The 19,050-nt window shown below is 38.1% G+C and overlaps 1 protein-coding gene across 1 annotated transcript; it reads right to left on the bottom strand.

Annotated features, from left to right (window-relative positions):
• Nucleotides 1-6,168: 6,168 nt before the first annotated feature.
• Nucleotides 6,169-6,701, bottom strand: DLEU7 (deleted in lymphocytic leukemia 7). The gene is given in 3 exon segments (XM_054586593.1): nucleotides 6,169-6,466; nucleotides 6,468-6,583; nucleotides 6,585-6,701. Coding segments are annotated over 3 exon segments (531 nt in total).
• Between the last annotated feature and the right edge of the window lie 12,349 nt (nucleotides 6,702-19,050).

Genomic DNA, 19,050 nt, shown 5'->3' with positions numbered 1-19,050 from the left:
ATGGATGTAGAGTTTCAGATTTGTAAGATGAAAAAATTATGAAGATTGGTTACACAACAATGTTAATGTACTTGACACTAGTGAACTACACACTTAAAATAGTAAATTTTATGTTACATATTTTTTACCACAATAAAAAATTTTTAAATGTGGTTGAGGCCATCAGAATGCTGCCAAACTTTTCAGAAGGGCACGAAGGTTTATATGAGGCACCAGAGAAATGGTAGATTGGGAGGACTGTATAAACACTGCAAGATAGGTGGTGTTGGGAAAAGCAGTATTATCTCTATTATCATAGAGAAAAGAGATGGCCCCTGCAATTAGAATGAATAACACAAGCAAAGGCCGGAAGTCAAGTAGGGGCTGGGATTTGGAAGAGGCCAGTCTGAAAAGAACAGAGTTTGGTGTTTTGACCCAGGATACAAGTTAATGTGCAAAATCTTAAAGGCCCCAGTACATTCCTTGGAAACATACAAGCATGAGAGAAACATAGTAAACCAGTGCTTCAAGTTCACATGTCTGGCGCATACACCAGGCTCCAAGTGAGGTGACTTGTGAACCTTGTCTGACTCAATGCTCTCAAGAGTCAGCAAATGAGAGATGTAAAGAAAAGCAGCTTAGCAAGATAAAATGATGTACCTAAATCTCACAGCAAATGAGTGACAGAGCTTTAATTAACCTCCTTTTCAAAGCTCAAATGTTCTTCAAAGACTTTCCCCAAATCAGAAACTTTCAAGTGCCCTAATGACTTGGAGAGCAGAGCTCACCATCAAGTGTGGGAGACAGAGTAGTGAACAGGAACAACAGGGTGATACAGGCCACAGTGGAATGAACAGGGACACCATGGTAGCAAGCAGAGGAGGAACCAAACTAGCTTTGGGAATGAAACAAAAATGTCTATAAGTGAATTGTTGCCATATGCACACTTCTTTTTAAGGTTAACTAAGTGTTAGAAAACTAAAATTGGCATTGGTCACATCTAAATTGAATAATGTTCCATTGGCCCATTTCTCTTCCTACAATATAATTGAGTGATGTTGACCATCTGGGAGGTATTCAAGACATGGAATCTTTCGCACCCCATGTACAGCCAACTCCTAGCTAATCAGAGACCTATTTGGAGCTCTCCCTTCCTCTGCTCTGTTCTCTCCTAATGGAGGTCTTTCAGCAAAACCACACTTGTACTTTTCTGCATTATGCATTGCATTTGTTGGGAGTGCACCCATCTGGATACCTTGAACAACTGAAAAAGCACCTGAAAAGTTCAAAAAGGGAAGAAAAGTTAAGCTTTTTTCTAGCTTTTTACTGAAAAGAAACAATCCTATCAAAACTGAAAGCTTGAAGGCAAAAAGAATTGGGTGGCAGAAGTCAGTTTCAAAGCTTGTTTTCTGAAACTAATACCGATGGGTAATACATTCAAAATACAGTACGACTTTATAGGTTCCAACATGCAGACAACTTTTAAACAATCTACAAAGAACATTGTTTTCTTATTATATCACCTTTAAAATCACTTCTAGAGCTACATGAACAATAAATCAGTTCATATTCCCTTAACCAGTGGCTTTAAAATAAGTTGGTTCTTTGCAAAATAATCATGTCTTGAGCTATATTTTCTTACAATGGCTTCCACAAAATTGTTTCTTCTCATATTGTCCCCTCTCAGTCTCCCTGAATGCCTAATGTCTTGTACAGAGAATAGTAGCAAAAGAAAGATCTTTCCTCATCTTTCTGTGATGGAGCATGGCCTTAATGAGCTTCAGCATTGCCAGCAGGCCATTCTCCACTGAAGTCACCCAGTACTAGGCCCTGCAAAGGAACAAAAAGCCTCTCCACAAACCCCTTACAAGCTTCCACACTGGATGTGTACATAAAATAGGAATGCTGTTTTTCCATTTTGAGGATGTTGTGAAAACCATACTATTAGGAAGAGTATGCTTTAAATTGCCCCAACTTCATTTGTTCATCAATATATGGCTTTGAACTACAAATTGACAGGAACTGGAGCAGTCACCAGTTACCTGAAACCCAGATCAATCTCAAACAGACATGCAACTGCATATTAATAAAACACCCAATGAAGAACCAAAGTATCTTCCATTTCACCATAAAAAGTCTATTGTCCACAGGAAATTAAACATTTTTAATTGTGCTATACCCAGCATGAATGTTCACAAGTAACACAGCTTCCTGATGCATTTGCTTTGAGTACATCACCATTTTCATTAGAAAAGTCTGTGAAAAGTACTTTGTGATGGATACAAGTACTTGATTCAGGTATGCTCACATGGCAAATCCCAAAATTGTAAAATAGAGCACAGCAGCATTTCCACCAAAATATTAAACATAACTAGTTTTGTTTTAGGGCTTTCTGCAATATCTTTTGCAAAATTTTCATTTCAGAAAGCTTGTATGTCCTGATTTTCATATCATTTATATTATAAGGAATTACAAACTATAATTAAGCTACTTCTAGAGCACTCAATGGGCCTTTTTCTAATATATAAGCACAATTTTGTCTCAAGTCAATAGCAATCCCCTGTCTCTGGCTATTAATCATATGACCATGAGAATTTTTGAATTCAATAGTATGTGAGTAATTTATGAAGACATAATTCCCAAACTTGCAGAAACTGGTTTCACTAATTAATGTTAGTGGAGGGGGGACACTCATCAACAATGTCTTCCCTTAAGTAACCCAAAATTCACATTTGCATTTTGCAAAGGGCACTACAATGACTGTGCAAACAAAGTATAAAGTGCTAAACACTGCTCTTGCTTTGTAGAATAAAATAAATTTTAAAAAAATATGTGAGGACTACCAAACCTGATGGAATCACTGGTACCAGAATTAGCTAACTGAAGTGGGTGAGCTCACAGGCAAGTTAAATCTGCAATATAAGGAAAGTTCTTCTACCTCTGAAAGTTTGCATTGACCAGGAGTTTCCATGACACTTGCTTCAGAGCAGAAAGAACTCTTGTCACCTATAAATATTTTTAACTCTCAAAGGACGGCAGACAAAACATGATCAGTGACTTCATAATTGGCTAGTTAATAGTCTCTGAGTTGATCATTTTTAGCAGTTCTTAAAATCCTAGCTGGTTTCCTTCTGGTGTCCCACAAATTTCTATGGGTGGCAGGTGCCTAAAGCATTCTTGCTAGGATCACTAGTTTGACAATGACTTCCTACATTTATCCTGTGCTTTCTGTCACTTATGTAAAGTGGCCATGATGGAAAGAGGTACATGAATCACCCAACGTTATAGACTAAATTGTGAAATTGTGCCCCCTTCTGAAATGCATTTAAAAATCTAACTTCCTTGTGACTGTATTTTGGGATATGGTCTTCAGAGAGGTAATTAAGGTTAAATGAGGTCAGAATGTGGGAACCTAGATGCAACAAGATTGGTGTCCTTTTAAGAGGAGGAAGAGACATCCTCCTCTGTGTATGTGGAGATCTCTCTCTCTTTCTCTTTCTCTCTCTCTCCCCACATGCACAGAGGAAAAAAGTAAATAAAAAAAAGACATGTGAGGACACAGTCAGAAGGTGGTCATCTATAAGCCAAGAAGAGAGCCCTCACCAAAAAGCAAATTTACTAGCACCTTGATCTTGGACTTCTTAGCCCCCAGAACAATGAGAAAATAAACATTTGCAGTCTAAGCCACCCAGTCTGTGGTATTTTGTTATGTTGGCCAGAGCTAAGAGTCAACAATGTGACTGTTACATCCCAAGTAGTGTGCGGTGTGTATGTATGACTGTGTCCTGTCAACTAGGCATTTTCGCATACTTTATTTCAATATAATGTTCAACACCTCTATAAGCTAGCAATGTGATTTGATAGAAAGAGTCATATAAAACCATGTTTGAATCATGGGCCTTCACTTCCCCGAAGTAGGATCTTAAGCTTAAGTCCTAAATTCCTCTGAGCCTCCGTTTCCTCCTCTAATAAATGTTTGTCAAACTGGTTAACTCCATCTCTGCCAAATTCAACAAGTCTCCATAGTATTAAGCACCATTTATCTACCATATATGAAATTCATTTCATGGTTTTTTGCATGTGTTTGATAAACATTGTGTTGGTTTCTTCAAGAGAAAAGTACTACAAAAATACCCATTATTATTGGTGAGGGTTTCTCTGCCTTCATACCTTTTTAGCCTTCTGCCATAGTGAACCAATTTTAATTTCCTCCAAACCCCAAGTTCTTTCATCTCTTCTAGGTCTTGGATGACATGGTGCCCCTAAAATGCTTTTCTCTTTTGATGCCTGGAGAGCAAACATTCATTGTTTTTTAAAGTGGTTGCCTTTGCCAAGAAGCTTTCTGGGATCACCTTAGGTAAAACCAATCACTCATTCTCTCCTTTTGCCAACCTATCTATTCCTTGTATATGCTCCTAATATATAACACTTCTCATTTCATTAATTATAAAATGCACATTTCTTCACATTTAAAAAATCTCTAAAATGAGACTTTATCTTACAATCAAAGCTATCATAATTTAATTGGCAGAATTTTTTATTTCTTGGAAGTACAGAAAAATGTGCATCTTACACACAAGATCATTGGAGAAATACAGCTTAATTTTTTAACTTTCTAAGGTGAGTATAGCAGTGTTTCACATCAGGGGGCATTCTAGTTTCCCCTTTCATACACACATATTTGGCAATATTTGGTTTTATCAACTTGCAGGTGGGTATGCTGATAGCATCTAGTGGGTAGAGGCCAGGGATGCTGCTAAGCATCCTATAATGTACAGGACAACCCCCAACAACAACTGTCCAGCACAAAATGTCAATAATGCCAAGGCTGAGAAACCCTAGTGTAGAGTAACAATGCTTATTTGGATGTATGATATGTTTTATTATGTTTGGTTTTTAAATCAATCTTTTAAAGTGTATATACATCCTAATATACAGCAATTTCTTTTTTCCCAAATGGCTTGTAAAGCAAGATGGTAATTCTTGAGAAGTGCTCTAAGCTTTCTTCATCACTCCTCCCCATTTCCTTTGCTTAGACTCCCAAGGGGAATAAATGAAGCAATGCTCCAGGTAGAAACTGGAAAGCCAGAAGGCCTCAAAGAGATTATGACCTTAAACTAATTAAGTAATGGCAAGACCAAGACTAGATCCCCAGATTTCCATGATTTCTCTCAGCCTAGGAGGCAGCTGTTCTGTTTTCTGGTTAACTTGGTTAACACAGTTTGGTACCTTAAGCGGAAAACACATGCTACAAATATGAACTGTGTGACTTAACAGGAGGTTAGTATTAGCATCCATGCTTCAACATCAGAGAACCACTCTGTTCTCTCCCCACTCTATGAGAATTTAAGTGGACTCAGTAAGGTCCCTGAGTCTATGGGAAATTGAATTTGTGCAAAAATAACTGTGATTCCTAAGTTTGAAAGAATTTTAATGTAAGTTATTTCATCATACAAAAGGCATTGGGGACTGTGTATTTAAGGCTCTGGAAGAAGGGTTATACTAATTTGGAAGAGGGAGTAGGAGGAGCTGTCCTCCACTTCCAGAAGCTGCTCCTGTGGCAAGGGCCTTCACTTGGAGCAGGAAGCTGATTTATCTGAGAGAGGAAGGTGATCCAGAGGTCTTTGGCAAGGCCTCTCCTGCTTCTCCGCTCCATAGTCAGGTGGCCCCAGATGGACACTCCTCCCAAATGCCCCAAAACATCCACCCCGAGTTCCCTGTCCCAAGTGTGAGTCCATGGCATATCAACACTGTGTTGCAGCCTGTATAAGCCAGGCAGGTCCACTTGACATTCAGATAGACAGAAGAAAATGCATGGAGCCTTGGGGGTGCTTGACATGCCATTATTCAAGGGTGGGTGAGCCACGCAGGCCACAGGCCCATGTCTGTGTCTGTGTTCCCACTGAGAAGCCCCTACCTTCTTAAGTACTAGAAGGAACAAAGCCAGGTACAGGCCAAATTGTTAGGTAACATAGAATAATTCTACACATGCAAGCCCACTTCATGTTATGGGAACCGTTTATGGGATCCAGTCTCAAGGCTATGAGAACACTACTTTATCAGACTTCTTCAAGGTGTAAGAAATTGCTTCCCTTAGTTACCCAGACACCTGGGTGAGGAATCTAGACTGCCTCCATTTACCTTAGAACCACTCCTTCACTCCACCAGAGCTGAATGGCAGTGGGCAGCTCAGCTTGGGATCCTGTGACCCCACCCGGTCTCCATCCACAGGTCCTCCAGAGGAATGCTGGAGGCCAGACTCACCTTCATGTGGATGGCGAAGGACCAATCCTGCTGCAGGGTACCCAGAAGTGTCTGCTCCATGCTAACCAGCTCTTGGGTTGAATCCACTACACAGAATAGTGCACTGTGGGTCGGCATTCTGGCCGGGGTGCAGGTTCGCCGGCTCTGGGGAAAGGGCAGCTGTCCCATGCCCCTTTTGGTGCCTCACACTACCTCCACCTCGAGGGAGCTCACCAGGCTCGCCATTTCTGAACCTTCTGACCACACTGCCCTCCTCCTGCCCCAGCCCCATGCCTGCACAGACTCACCACCGGCCAGAGTGATACACTGGGGCGGTGGACACGTAGTCTTGCTCACAAGGAAGACTCAGGGGTGCCCCAACAGTCCCTCCAGCCCCACTCTTGCTGCAGGATCTGCAGAATCTGCAAAGCCCACACTTCGCAGATGACGGAGGCCACTAAAAGCACAGGGCTGGTCATCACCTCCGCAACTGGGAGTGCGAGCTCCGTGGGCAGTTGGAGCAGCTAGCGTGGGAGGCAGAGGCGTTTGGAGTCGCCAGGGTCACATTTCCTAACCCAAGGCTAGTTGGCTTCCTGGCCTTTCCACGTGTGGAGCCAGCCTCGCCCCGCGGCCCACTATGGATGGCTCATCCCTGCATTCACTTAAAGTCCAAATGGCCTTGTTCCTACCCAAGGCTTCTTAAAGCGTTGCTCCTTGTGCATTTGATAATTAGCCAAATACTGAGCTCTTGTTCTTCCCCCTCTCCAGAGTTTTGTTGGAAAAATGTGCTGCCTCTGTGTGCAGATGCATCTGTCGGCAGCCCCCAACTCCTTTGAAAGAGGCCTGCCAGTGACCATTGAGGCCCTGGGGACTGAAGGTGGGATGCCAGCATAGAACACACTCCCCCTTGAGTGAAAGTGTGAAGAACCAGAGAAAAGCTGGGAAAGAAAGAGGGTACCAGCTCATGCTCCTCACCTTTTTCAGTCCTAGGGGAATTTTTAGTAACTTCTTAGAGATCCCTAAAGGCCTTTAGCCCCCAAGCAAAAGAAGGGGACTTGTGTACCTGGAAGGTCTGCAGTTCTCTGCTTTGCCCCATGCCACATGTGTTAGGAGAACCTGACTGCGAAAGCAGCATCAGGGTGCGAACCTCAGTCCTACTTCTGCAGTGACCCGGGAACAGGCCAGTCACTGCGCAGATGAGGAGCATAAATGGTTTTGTGTGAAACTCACAAAGGACTTAGGCAACAGCATTTGAAGCTAAATCCTTTTGCAAGCCAGGGAGAGCTGTTTTAATTAAACCTAACTTCTCTACTTCCTTAACTTAGGAAAAAGGACTTGGCAAAGTTATGCTTGCCAAAGATTGGTAACTATCAATGTGTAATTACACTTAAAAAAAAGAAAAGAAAAGAAAAAGCCCCAGCTTCTGTGGCTCAGTGGCTTGAATGCCGGCCTGCGAACCGAAGGGTGGCTAGTTCATTACCAGTCAGGGCACATGCCTGGGTTGCAGGCCAGGTCCCCAGTAGGTGGCGTTAGAGGCAAACATACATCGATATTTCTCTCCCTCTTTCTCCCTCCCATTCCCTCTCTAAAAATAAGTAAAATCTTTTTTTTTTTTAAAGACATTTGTGGGAATGGTACTGAGAACTGTCTAAGAGCAGCATCATTTCTGCTTCCTTCCTGCATGAGAAACTATTTGGATATTACAACAACACAGTAAAGCGGGGAGCAAGAGTGCAGGTCCATGACAGACAAGTGGACCCTAGAAGACCCGAAGGATGGCACTTGGTTCTTCCTTTAGAAAGGAGAGTCTTCCCTTAGAGGTGTGGAGTGAGATGTGGAGAGGCCCTTGCTTGCGTGGAAAAGCTGCTCCAGTGACTATTAGTCTAGAAAGGCAGTTATGGGAGACATGGGGAGGGGTTCAGGGTCCTTTGAGGTTTTTGTTGTTGTTGTTGTTGTTGTTGTTGTTTTTAATTCTGGGATAACTATGACTCCATATAATCCTCCCAACTCTCTTGTGATGATTCTTTTTCATTTTCAGTGTTTCTTTGCCTATGAAAACAAATCAGAATGCCAAGGTAAAAGAAAAAAAAACTGTCTTAAATAAAAATGAGTATGTTTACACTAATTATATCTAAGTAAAAATGCATGTCTGTGCATTGACATAAAGGAAATTATTTTGGAGAGAAGTTAGTCATTTAATGTTGATTAAATTTTCTTGCCATGAAGTTACTTAAGCTTATAATAAAAAATAAATTTGTGTGTGTGTTTTATCCTCAAATGTTGAAATATCTTAGGTTTAGCAGAGACTAACTGGGAATACCAAAAACTAACCCCTAATTTTCACAAAGCATGTCAGATCTCCCAGATGCTCTTGTTTCCAGATAGTCAGGAAATCGTTTCATGGGCTAACTCTTCTACTTTCGAATGGCTGACTGAAAAACCTTGACAATTGGAATTCCAATCAACAGCAGAATTGAAATCACTAGACACAGCCTGACTTGAGGCCCCACTGTTCTACACACCAGGCGGACTCTGAGAGCTATGAAATCAACTGAACTTCAGGCAGTATGAGAGAAGGGGGCTAGAAAAACATGGGACCTGTGGGATGGTACATGCAGCTATTTATGGTTGCCTGGGTTTGCCAGTATCTTTTATAGAGCCCTGGATTAACTAGCAACTCAGACTTTGTTTGAGCCACACTTTCTTTGCCATTAACTTGAAATCACTGATGTTTCAAAGCTGGAGATGAGACCCTAACTAAGGAAACGTATTCATAGACTATTGAGATGATTCAGTAGCACATTAGATCTACTTTTGATTTAAAACACCTCCAAAGTTATATGTTCTGTGCTATCAGACCAAGTACTAAGATACAACTCCCAGTTTTACTTTACTGACAATTTCAGGCTACTGTGTAATAAAAAAAAAAAAATTCAAAAGAATGAAGTGCTGAACACATGATATTTTTGATTCACAATATCTACTTCACTATTTTATAGAAACCATATCCTCATTTCCCAGTAGATATTCCTCTCCTTTCTCCATATTCAGTTCATTTAGTCAGATAGGATGAACCTGCCCACTGCAGAAGCTGACTGGGTTGCTGATGCTGAGGCCAACTACACATCACATTCTTATTGTGAATTGTCAGGGATAGACACATGACCCAACTGGAACCAATATGACAATGGAGAAAACAATGGAACTGGAAGAAAATGTAGGCTGAAAAATGAAAGAGTGAAAAAGATAATTTTCCTTTTAACAAGAAAACATAAAATAGTTTAATCAATAAGAATAAAGTTATTGTCTCAGATCACAAGTCCTAAAGTAGGATGGCTCCAGGGTTTGTTAATCTCTAGGAGGATCAGATCTCTAAGAGTGCTCCTCTTTCCAGATACACTGGAAATCCAGTTTCATGAGGCTAACCCATTTACAATCAAATGTCTGACTGCAGTGACTCCTTATAAATGTAAAACTAAGAAGATGTAAGTTCTGGAGCTTTTTCATCTATTTTGTGAATCTGAAGGGTGTGCCTGCTTGTGAGTGGGCCAACATTAAAGAAAAAAGAAAAAAAAAACACCAGATTTAGAGAGAGAAATCAGTGGCCTTATAACTTTGTCTGAACCCCACATTTAGGTATACAAGAAGATAGCCACATCCCTGAGCTTTTTATTTCTACAAGCCACTAAATCCTCTTTCATGCTTGAGCCACTCTGGGTTCAGTTTACTGCCTCTTGTAACAGAAAGCCACAACTGAAGCAAATGGCTTAACACTGTAATAGGATAGACAGGATGTTATTAAAATGATCCTGTGGCCCAAAGCCCCTCAGGCAAAACACTGATAAAAAGATCCCTTCAACCATTTTCACCAGTGCCACTTTGTCATTCACCTAATCTTTCTAATATTTGAGCAGTCATGGGAAAAGCTATTTGAGCAAGTTTGGTCATTGCTGACAACTGATGAGAGCATTAGAAAATGATCAATGGAAACATTCATGATCTTGGTGCTGTGGGATGGAGAAGAGGGCAGAAAACTCAGTGAGGTGAGAAGCCATTTTCTATCTGTTAATGGACAAGGTTGTTATGTAAATAAGGAGTCTATTGCTTCTACTAATCCAAAAGTTCTTTTCTCACATGAGCAAAAGATATAAGCTCTTGTGTAGAATCATGAAGAGGTTGGATCCAGTGAGAACAGAAAGGAGCTCTTAAGAGATACAGCTTTGTGTAGCTGTCCTCAAAGGACGTGGTAGAGCCCAGGTACATTTGAGCCTTCCTTATATACTTTGGCACTTTTTTCCAAAAATGATCCAACAGAATTCCAGAAATGGAGTTCTTAACCTTCAACACACCCTGGTGAACTTCATAAGAGGGGGCAAAACAAACAAACAAACAAACAAAAAAACAGTCCCAAGAGGCCAAAGAGTTATTATTCTTGAATGAAAATTATTACTGAGGAGAAACAGATGCTGATTAGATATACCAAGATATGGAAATGTTTTGTGAAAGAGAAAACAATGGAACTAGGAAAAGATGGAGGCCCAATGAAGAAAGAGCAAAAAAGATCAAATTCCTCTTTACACACACAATTATGTTTGCATATGCCTATTCATATCAATGCATGTGCAATTTTAACTTTGGCTTAAACATTTAATTTTGGGGGTGGAGGGAAGATGCGATCCTGCCAAGAAATCTCTGAATTGCCAAAAAAATATAGTTAACCTAGGGTGATGTGTTTTTAGGACATTACCTATGCACTGCCTGCCCAGATCCTATTTAGCTGGTGAAACAAAATGAAGCTTAGTAAAACTAAGCATAGAAAAACAGGGAAGTCTAAAAAGGAAGAAATAAGAAGTAAAAAATGTTGAATCCCACCTGCCTGTGCCAGTATAATTTGATGTGCAACTCACCTTCTCAATATAAAATAACATTATTCCTGGACATATAATTTCCTGGACAAATAATTGTACTGAATTTTTTCTCAATAATTAGTTTATTTCTGGAGGGAATTCTTAATGTTGGCAGGAAAAATATCGAAAGTGGATTTTTAAAGAGTAGATGTGATTTTTTTTTCTAATTGTTGTAACTCTGGTAGATAATTGGGTTTTTAAGAGTGACAGATGGCCATGGATTTTCATGCTGACTACACATAATTTCAACAAGACAAACTTGCTGAGTTCTCCCCTTCATTTCTGATTACAAAATGTAAACTCTGAAGAATATTCTTTCCCTTGGAGAGAAAGGTTGAAAAGCTTCTTGACTGCCTGAACTATTTCGATTATCTCTATAGATATGGTCTATAATATTGAAATGGGGGGCTGGAACTAATAGTAATAAAAGGTGAAAGGAATTAATGTGATTGTGTTTTAATGCAACTATATTCCAGGATCTTCAATCTTAGGTGGAAAAAATGTCTTTAGAATAGCCTGGTACTGACATAAGAATAGACATGTGGATCAATGGAACAGAATAGAGAGCCCAGGAAAAAAAACCATGTCTCTATGGTCAATTAGTATTTGACAGAAGGGGCAGAAACATAAAATAGAGTAAAAAGAGCCTCTTCAGCAAATGGTGCTGGGAGATCTGGACATTTTCAAGACTTGTGATTAAAAAAACAACTGTACATAAAGCAAAATTACTGAAAGCTATAAAAAAAGATTTAAAGAAATGGAGAAAATACTCTCTGTTGACCCTTTCAAATTTATAAAGTTATATATTTTCTCTAAATTAATCTAGAAACTCAATGCAATTACAATAAAATGTCAATATGTATATACAATGGAATACTGGGCAGCAGAAAGAAAAAAAGAACTACTAAACTTCGTGACAGCATGGATGAAACTGGAGAGCATTATGCTAAGCGAAATAAGCCAGGGGGCAAAAGAAAAATACCATATGATCTCACCTATAAGCGGAACCTAACCAACAATACAAAGATGCAAGGAAAATAAGACCAGCAACACTGAAAGGAAAAAAAATCCACAGAGACTAGAGGGAAGGAGGGAGGCGGGGGCAGGGAAAGGGAAGGGAAAGGGAAAGTCAAGGAACATATAACAAGGACTCATGGACAAAACCAAAAGGGAAGAGCTGAGGGAGGGAAGGAGGGATGGGGCAAGGGAAAGTGGTGGGGGGGGGAGGCAAAGACAAATGTATTTGAAAAAATAAATTAAAATAAAATAAAAAAAATTTATCAGAAATTATATAAAAAAAGTCAATACGATTTTTATAAAACTAAGCAAAATCATTCTTAAGTTCATCTAGAAGAGAAAGCATCAAAATAGTTAAGAAAATTTTGAAATAAGAACAATTAGGAGGGAATTTCTATGTCATATATGAAAATGTACTATATACTAATTTTAAAAAGTGGGATAATGATACTAAAATTGACAAATAGATCAACAGAGTTAAAACCAGGTAGGTATACATGTATTAGAAGTTACACCTGTGGAAAGGGCCTTCAGTGAAACAGGAAACTGACTTATGTGAGAGGGGAAGGTATTCTAGAGGTGCTTGGCAAAACTTCTGTATCTCTGTTCCATAGTCAGGTGGCCCCAAGTACCAACTGTATAAGTGATTCTATTTATTTCAAATCAGTAAAGAAAAATTAATGATGTGACAATTGGCTATCCATTTGGACAAAAACAAAGTTACAACCATTACAACTTCATATGTAAGCATAAATAAGCGATGGACTAAAGTGCTAAATGTAAAATATCAAAACTATAAAAACATTAGAAAAATACTGTTGTATATATTTTTAATCATTGAATGAAGAAGACATTTCTAAACAGGATGCATTATGTAAGCATCATAAAGGAAAACTGGATAGATTTTTATTACAGAAATATTAAAACTGATTAAAGATGCCATAAATAACATTTAGAAACAAGTTCAGTCTGATACAATATATTTGCAACATAAAAAAACGGTTAAAAGATTAAAATATAAATATGGAAAGAGCAATGTATATTTTAATGATATAGATTTGATTAAATTAGGCAAAAGATATAGAGAAAAGCAATGATCTAATAAACATATGAAAAAGATAGCCTTGCTAGTTATGTTACCAGAAAGACCCAAGTCCGATGGCTGCCTCTCCTTGGTTCTTGTCTTGTTCACAAGATAAAAATTCAGGCAAGAGACAAATATGCATAGTAGAAGGAGACAGTAAGTTTATTTATGAAACACATATGAGCATGAAGCTGCAAGCAGGCACCAAACTAGTCTGAATGCCCCACATATAGAGGAAATAAAGTTGAAGTTTGTAAGTAAGCTAATTTGAATGTGCCAACATTTAGGATTCAGGGGTTATATATTTTAGTCAGTTTCAAGGTTCACTCTTCTCCTCCCCTTCTAGACCTTAGGATCAACACATAGTTTTAAAGGTTTTCTTTCCCAACTAGTGGAGACGATACATACAGAATTTCAATGGAATTCTTCCTGCATTATCACAGTCTTCCCTGTAATTTTCAGAATGCCTGGTGATCTTATCAGACCAGACTAGGGACTGCTGAGTTAATTGACATGTCTCCCTTCTGTTTCTAGGCTCCTATTTTAACTTCTTTGTTAGGTTATAATGGCCGGGGCCCGGCTTTATTTCCTCTCCAGCTGCTCATCCCTAGCTGCTACCTAACAATTACTAGGAGAAAGCAACCTTAAGATATGGCCTCCCTAATCCTCAATTACTCATATTGGCACAAATAGTTGATTAATATAAGCTTGCCAACAATGTAAGGTAACGGTTCATCTCATATGCCATTGGTGAAAGGAAGTATACCAAGTCAGTCTTTTTGCAGGATGATTTTTGTCCTACAGAAATAGTCACATATAAGCATACTTGTATGCACAAGTGTATATAATAAAAAAAAGAGTAAATAACTGAAATGACTGTTTGGAAGGAAATGGATAAATAAAATCCTGGGAAAGCAAAATAGTATATATCCCTGTTATAAAGAATGTTGATACCAAAAAATAGGTAGAACTATAACTACTACTAATATAGAAATAAGCAAGTTTCAAAGCAATGCACTTACCTGACAAATGTTAATACTGATTGAGCATCTTAACTAGTCAGACACTGTTCTAGGTGCTGGGACACAGAAATAAGTACACAAATCAAATTCCTCCCTTAAGAAGCTTACATTCTTAAAAAAAAAAAAAAAGCTTACATTCTAATATAAATTTGACAACAAAGCAGCAATAATGCTCAATAATGACAAGTTCAGTGAAGAAAAATAAAGCATGATGTGTCATTTTTTTTTACTGTGTTTAGCTATAGGAGAAAACCCAATTAGCTGAAGTTTGAATAAATAAGGATTCATGTACAGTATATAACAGAAACTCAGGTGAGGGGAGAGGGGGGACTAGGGGGTAGATTATGAAGGAATGAAGCTCCTTTTAGCTTCCTGTTCTACTATCTTCAGGCTGGTTACTGCTCCTCATTGTAACAGGTCAATATTCCAGGCATAAAAGAGGAGGAAGAAAAAACACAAGCAGCAACAGAGTTCTTTTTATTCATTATTGGCCAGAAAACTATCATATAGCCATCTATAATTGCAAACAAAAGTGGGAAATTAAGTGTCGGTTTTTGTAGCATGAAGAGTAGAGGCAGACAAAAAGGAGTTGGAAATGGAGGATGAGTCAGCCAATCTAATGTCTGCCACACACAGTAAGGGGATGGAAAATGATGGGGATTCTATTTTAGAGATGGCTGGCAAGGCAGTGATATTTGAGCAGAGACCTATGTGAAGTGAGAGGGTGAACCATAAGATGTTGGGCCTTACGTAAAGCCTAGCAGTGAGACTCACAGCAAGAGAGTTCTCATTATGTTTGAAGAACAGCAACAAGACTTTGTGGCTTGAGCAGAGGGAGTCCTGGGGACAGTGTCGGAACAAGAGAGAATGCTGAGGTCAGATAACATAGAGCCTTCTGAAGGACATTGGATTTCTTTTTACTTACGTTTATATTTTGAAAATATTTTAACAGAAAAATTCAAAGAATAGACAAAGGATTCATATTCTTTATCCAGAATATTGATCAATGATTAGCATTTTGCCACTTTCTCACTAAACATTTTTTTCTTAACCTTATTCAAGAGTAAGTTGAGGTCATTATGACTCTTAATACTTAAATATTTTTAATGAATCTCCTAAAAACAAGGACATGCTCTTAATAGCCATGAACTATCAAATTCAGGAAATTGATAAAATACTACTAACATATCCATATTTCAACAATTACCCCAGTAATGTCCTTCATAGATACTCCACTTCTTTTTTTCCTGAACAAGAATTTAATCCTGTATCACACGTTACATTTAATTTTCAGGTGTCTTTAGTCTTCCTTAAGCTGGAATCATTCCTCAGTCTCTGTATTTCAAGACATCAATACTTTTTATAAATACAAGCAAGTTTATTTTATAAGCATTCCCTCAGTTTGAGCTTATATAAAAATTCCCTCATGATTAAATTTCAAGCTTGTGCATTGACACTGCACAAATGATATGTTCTTGTCAGTGCTGTATCAGGAGGTACCTGATATCACTTGGTCTTAATGATGCTGGTGGACACTTCTGATCACTTTATTCAGATGATTTCCTTGCATAGATAATTTTCTTCTTTGTAACTAAGAAGTCATTTGTGGGAAGATATTTTGAAACTGTGTAGATACCCAATTCCACAATAAACTTTGACCCAATGGCTCTAAAAACTTTGAATTTCAAATGATGAGAAGCCATTGGAAGGTAATAATATGATTCCAATATTTTAAAAAATTACATATATATGTAAATGCTCAGGGCAGAGGCTAGGAGAATCTAAACCAAATGATTAACACTGGAATTCTCCATTGTTTAGGTGTTTTATGAAGAACATGTCCACAAATTGTCTGTGTAATTTTTCAAATAATTTTTAAAAATCATAAACAAGGTTTAGAGTCAGACAGACATGATTTAAACCCACAACACCTATTACTAGCTGTAAATTGAGGAATTCACTTAAACTCTCTGAGATTCAAATTTCTGATCTGTAAACTGGGGATAATATTAGTATTGTATGAATTAAATAAGAAAAACTATACAAAGCACTTAGCATACAAAGCAATCACTGAATTCTTTTTATTTATTTTTTCTCGCACAGATTTGCAGCCACATTCTCTATACTGGCTTCTTTCCATCAAACATGCTTGTTATTTTTTAAGCTTAAAATTTCATTTTTCTTCTATCTACCTCACTTTCATCCTTCACTTCTGAAGCAAGTTGCTTGAAAGACCTGCCTATTCTCCCTGTATTTACTTCCTTACTTCTAAATTTCACTCTTACCCTGCAGTGATCTGCCTTCCAGACCTTCTCTACTCCAGCAATAGAGCCCTTCCCAAGGTTCTGTCAGCTTCCTTTTTGCCAATTCAGAGACAATTTCTCAGTATCTTAACCTTTCCATTCTTGAAAAGTTCTCTTTTCATGGCTTCTGCTATATTTTTCTGTGTATGTCCTCTCAAATTTCTGGCCAGTCTTCTCATCTCTTCTCTGTGGATCCTTTTTGCTCTTTGGCCCTTACATGGCAGTCTTCCTCTTGCCTCAGTCCTTTGCTCTCTTGTCTCTTTGCTCCAATGATACAACATCTCAGAGAAGTCATTCCCTAAACATCTGATTTAAAACACACAGTGATGCTCTGTCATACTGTCTATTTTCAGTAATTCATGCTGTTTATTTTCTTTTTACCACCATAACTACCTGAAAAATCTTATTTATTGATGTGTTTATTTGTTTATTGATGTGTTTATTTTTTTTATTGTTTGTCCTCAGAGGTTTTCTTTCTGGATAATAACTTCAGTGAGAGAAAGATCTTGCACCCTTATTTCTTTTTCACCAGTGCTGGCACTGAATGACCAATGATTTGATGAATGACTGAAATCTATACATTTTTCCTGAGCCATTTCTCTATTTTAAGCATTATCTGCTGTCTTCATGATAATGTATTCCCAAAATAGAATGGTGATCTAGTTCTCCCTAAAACTCCATGGACATATGTCAAGTTTCTATAAGACATCTCTCCTTGGGTATATCATAATCACCTCAAATTCAACCTATTCAAGACCAAACTAATTTTCTTCACTCTTCTTACCTGCTCTTCCTTCTGTGTTTTTGGCTCTTCATCCAGTGTCCCAGACAAAAAACTAGGTGTCATCCTTGTATCTTTCCCCTCCTCCACTTTGTTCATGAATTCAACCACTGTAACTTGTCCATCTGCCTCTGAAATAGGCCCACCCGACTGCACAGAAACTAGCTAATATCTAGCTATGTGCTAGGGAAGGAGAGAAGACTGACTGATCAAAACCTAGTAGACTCTGCCACCAGCTCTTAATCACATACAATGGTAATGATGTTTTCCCAGCTGTTCCTCCCACTAAATGGTCAATTCAGGAAAGACAAGAATTATGTCTGTCTTATCCGCCATATTATCCTCAGCACCAGGCACAAAAAAACTGTAAATGTAATAGGTATCTAGTAACATATATTTAAATAACTGAATAAATGACAGAATCTGGTTTCAAACCTAGGGTCTTGTTCTATCCATTGTATTATGATGGCTCTCAAATAAGTACCATTGTCCCCTGTCCACTTCCTGTATTTATGGTTTCTCTTTCCATGGGTTCAATTACCAGTTCCAGAAACAAAGAATTTATAAGTTTTCAATCGCATACCATTTTTGATGAAATCTCACACTGTCCCACTCTGTCTACCCAGTATGTGAATCATCCCTTTCTTTGTCTACCTTCTCCACTCAGTATTCACTTTCTGCCTGTTAGTCACTTAATTGGTTATAAGGTGGACTGTCCTGCTATTGCAGTGCTTGTGTTCATGTAAGCCTTATTTTATTTAATAGTGGCACAAAGCACAAGAGTGTTGATTGCTGGCAATTCAGATATGCCAAAAAAAAAGCTGTAAAGTATATTCTTTAATTAAAAAAGTGAAAGTTCTCAATTTAATAAATAAAGAAAAATATATGTATGCTGACATTGCTAAGATTTATAGTAAGAATCAATCTTCTATCTGTGAAATTGTAAAGAAGGAAAAAAAATCATGCTAGTTTTTCTGTCATACCTCAAACTACAATATTTATAGCCACAGTGCATGAGTTAAAAGGGAAAAGACATTAAACTTGTGGATTAAAGACATGAACAGAAAATGTGTTCTAACTGATAGCATTGTGTTGTGCCAGAAAGCATTAAGCCTATTCAAAAATTTCAGCAAGGGATCCCTGAAAGTGACACAAAGCCATTTATTTCAGGTAAGGTTGGTTGCACAGATTCAGGAATAGGTTTGACATTTTTATAATCTTATATTATCATAAGAAAAAGGGTGATTGGAGTACAATAATGTATTTTTAAAGAGAAAGAGACTACATTTACATAAGTTTTATTATAGTATATTGCTATAATTACTTTATTTTATTAGTTATTGCTGTTAATCTCTTACTGAGCCTAATTTAAAAGTTAAACTTTATCCCAGGTGTGTACATATAGAAAAAAACACAATATATAGAGGGTATACTACTATATACAGTTTCAGGAATCCACTGAGTGTCTTGGAACATATCCACCATGGGTAAAGGGGAATTAGTGTAGATCATTCAGTGATATCAGAGACTAGTTCTTCTATATGTGGTAAAATCTACACACCTATTCAAATGGCCAAAATTCACAACACTAACAATGCCAAATACTGGTGAGGATTCATTGCTAATGGGAATACAAAATAACACAACCATTTTTGAAGACAGTTTGGCGTCTTCTTACAAAACTAAATATACATGATCCAGCAATCACAATTAT

Source organism: Pteronotus mesoamericanus, unplaced genomic scaffold, assembly GCF_021234165.1.
Source record: "Pteronotus mesoamericanus isolate MK-2021 breed Mesoamerican mustached bat unplaced genomic scaffold, CSHL_Meso_final contig_94, whole genome shotgun sequence".
NCBI classification, from domain to species: Eukaryota; Metazoa; Chordata; class Mammalia; order Chiroptera; family Mormoopidae; genus Pteronotus; species Pteronotus mesoamericanus.
Note: the sequence above shows the minus strand (reverse complement) of the source record. Positions and strands in the feature narration are given on the sequence as shown.